This window comes from Aplysia californica, unplaced genomic scaffold, assembly GCF_000002075.1.
Source record: "Aplysia californica isolate F4 #8 unplaced genomic scaffold, AplCal3.0 scaffold00055, whole genome shotgun sequence".
NCBI classification, from domain to species: Eukaryota; Metazoa; Mollusca; class Gastropoda; order Aplysiida; family Aplysiidae; genus Aplysia; species Aplysia californica.
In genome coordinates this window covers 1,389,122-1,391,544 of record NW_004797325.1, presented here as the reverse complement: position 1 = coordinate 1,391,544, position 2,423 = coordinate 1,389,122, and the positions used below count along the sequence as shown (strand labels likewise).

General features: G+C 40.7%; 1 protein-coding gene across 1 annotated transcript in view; it reads left to right on the top strand.

Moving 5' to 3' along the window:
- LOC101845073 (rhomboid-related protein 2) overlaps positions 1–2,423 on the top strand; it is a gene marked incomplete in the record, with an annotated part of 21,219 nt that extends 18,796 nt beyond the window's left edge. The window contains 2 exon segments of the mRNA XM_013079538.2: positions 501–594; positions 1,503–2,423. Coding sequence (XP_012934992.2) covers positions 501–594; positions 1,503–1,615 — 207 coding nt within the window.

Sequence of the window (2,423 nt, the reverse complement as noted above, 5' to 3'; positions counted from 1 at the left end):
ATATTACTATTATTACTATATATATATAAATATATAATATGTCCTATCTGTCCGAAAATTTGCCAAGGCTCTCCCTACCTACTCTGCTTTTCAAACAATTTATGATGATAATGACGATGATGACAACTATCCCGACAAAGACAACTAGGGTTGTGCTAACCATGCTTTAGAAATGTCATTCCTTTCAAGAAATTGTGATTGTCATTCCTTTCAAGAAATTGTGATTGTCATTCCTTTCAAGAAATTGTGATTGTCATTCCTTTCAAGAAATTGTGATTGTCATTCCTTTCAAGAAATTGTGATTGTCATTCCTTTCAAGAAATTGTGATTGTCATTCCTTTCAAGAAATTGTGATTGTCATTCCTTTCAAGAAATTGTGATTGTCATTCCTTTCAAGAAATTGTGATTGTCATTCCTTTCAAGAAATTGTGATTGTCATTCCTTTCAAGAAATTGTGATTGTCATTCCTTTCAAGAAATTGTGATTGTCATTCCTTTCAGAACTGGAAGAACCTGAATAACAACAAGAAAGAGTCGGGTGCGAAACGGATCCTGTGTAGCGTCACACTCAGAATTATCATCATCCTGATCCTCGGTGAGTTCTGCTTTTGTACTTTTGCGTGGTGACTCTTCGCGACCTCAGAATGACAAAGTTCTGTCTGTTCAGTAGGCCTAGCTAGTTTTGAGAAATTCGAAGTTAAAAATGTTGCGTTTTACAACATGTCGTCAAGCTTTTTCTAATGCTTTACGACTCGGAATAATCTTGCAATTTTGATAGAACATTTTTTGGTTTCTGACCTCGTGGTCTTGGTAACTAAAAATGGCCAAAAATGACAGATTAAATTTTGTAATTCTAAGGTAGCGACTTATGTTGTGAGTCTGTGTGTCTATGTCTCTCTTTGTCTGTCTGTGTGTCTATGTCTCTCTTTGTCTGTCTGTCTGTCTGTCTGTCTGTCTGTCTGTCTGTCTGTCTGTCTGTCTGTCTGTCTGTCTGTCGAAAGTGAGGGAGAGAGAGGGACAGGCGGGTGGAGGGAGGAAGGGAGGGCCAGAGAGAGATAGAGAGAGAGAGATAGAGCGAGAGAGAGAGAGCGAGAGAGAGAGAGAAAGAGAGAGAGAGAGAGAGAGAGAGAGAGAGAGAGAGAGAGAGAGAGAGAGAGAGACTGAGAGAGAGAGAGAGAGAGAGAGAGAGAGAGAGAGAGAGAGAGAGAGAGAGAGAGAGAGAGAGAGAGAGAGAGAGAGAGAGGGGAGGAGAGGGGGGGAGAGAGGGGGGGGCTTCTGCACTGAAGTCTAGAATTATTCCTCCAACACAAAATGATTCTGAAGCTTAGAAGATAGTGATGCGATCAATGTTGGTTTATTACATTAAATCATTTTGTGCTGTGGAGTAAAAAAAACCGAAAGTTTGTCACTACCTGTTTTGTTCTAGATCTGTTTCACTTTCAATATAAAGTTGCGCTTGTCTAGATTTTTTAACTCAAATTTGTGAAAATCTCTTTCTTCCAGTGGCGGCACAGATTGCCCTAGCTGTGTACAGAAGATGGGGTGTGGATGACCCAAAGGTCGGCATCGCAGCCCATGTGGGTGGCATCGTCACAGGTAAGTGGGTTTTGGGCTAGAAGTCCTTTTTGTTGAAGTTTTGTTTATTTGTTTATCTGTTTGTTTGTTTTGTATTTTGTGTGTTTTATTTTGCAGCGACAGTGGTTTAGTAATTCGGTTGCTGGGCTCGCGTCCGAATGGCTGTGGGTGCGAAACCCCAGAGGCCCTATGTTGTGTCTTTGAGAAATACTCTTTACATGAATTTTCTTCACTTCACCCAGGTGTGAATGGGTAAGTGGCTATGGACCGCGAAAGATCTATTTTCAGTTTGTTAGTGAATGAGCGCTTAGTCGTCTGGTTGCACTGTATGTTTTCAAGGAAGCCCAAAATGTTTCTGAATATTTTAGGGTCTACAGCGGTAATACCATAGATTGCAAAAGCATAGCTTTCTGTTGAGTGTGGGGTATGCGCTATACAAATGCTGTTTATCATTTTGATTAAATCCCTCAGAATCTGAGCCAGTGATTTGGAATGAACTGGGGCATGAAAGGAGTAGTTACAAACTAATGGAAACCTTCTATTAGGCAACATGCAATTGAGGAGAATTTCCACTCATCACACTGCTGCGAGTATGCAAATGAGGCAATTTTCCTCCTCTTTGTTTCTCTTCATCTCCAAGTGACATTCTTCGCAGCCATGGGATAGTGGAAATTTTGCTAGTGTACACAGAGACTTCCAGTGTTCATGCAATGACTCTTTTACTCACTCTAAGCACCATCTGTGGACAGTGAGGGCAGAAGAAAAATATTCCACACAAGAGACGAATAATCACTTTTGGCCTCCCTCAGAAGTTTACAATCATGGCTTAATATCATACCCATACTATCG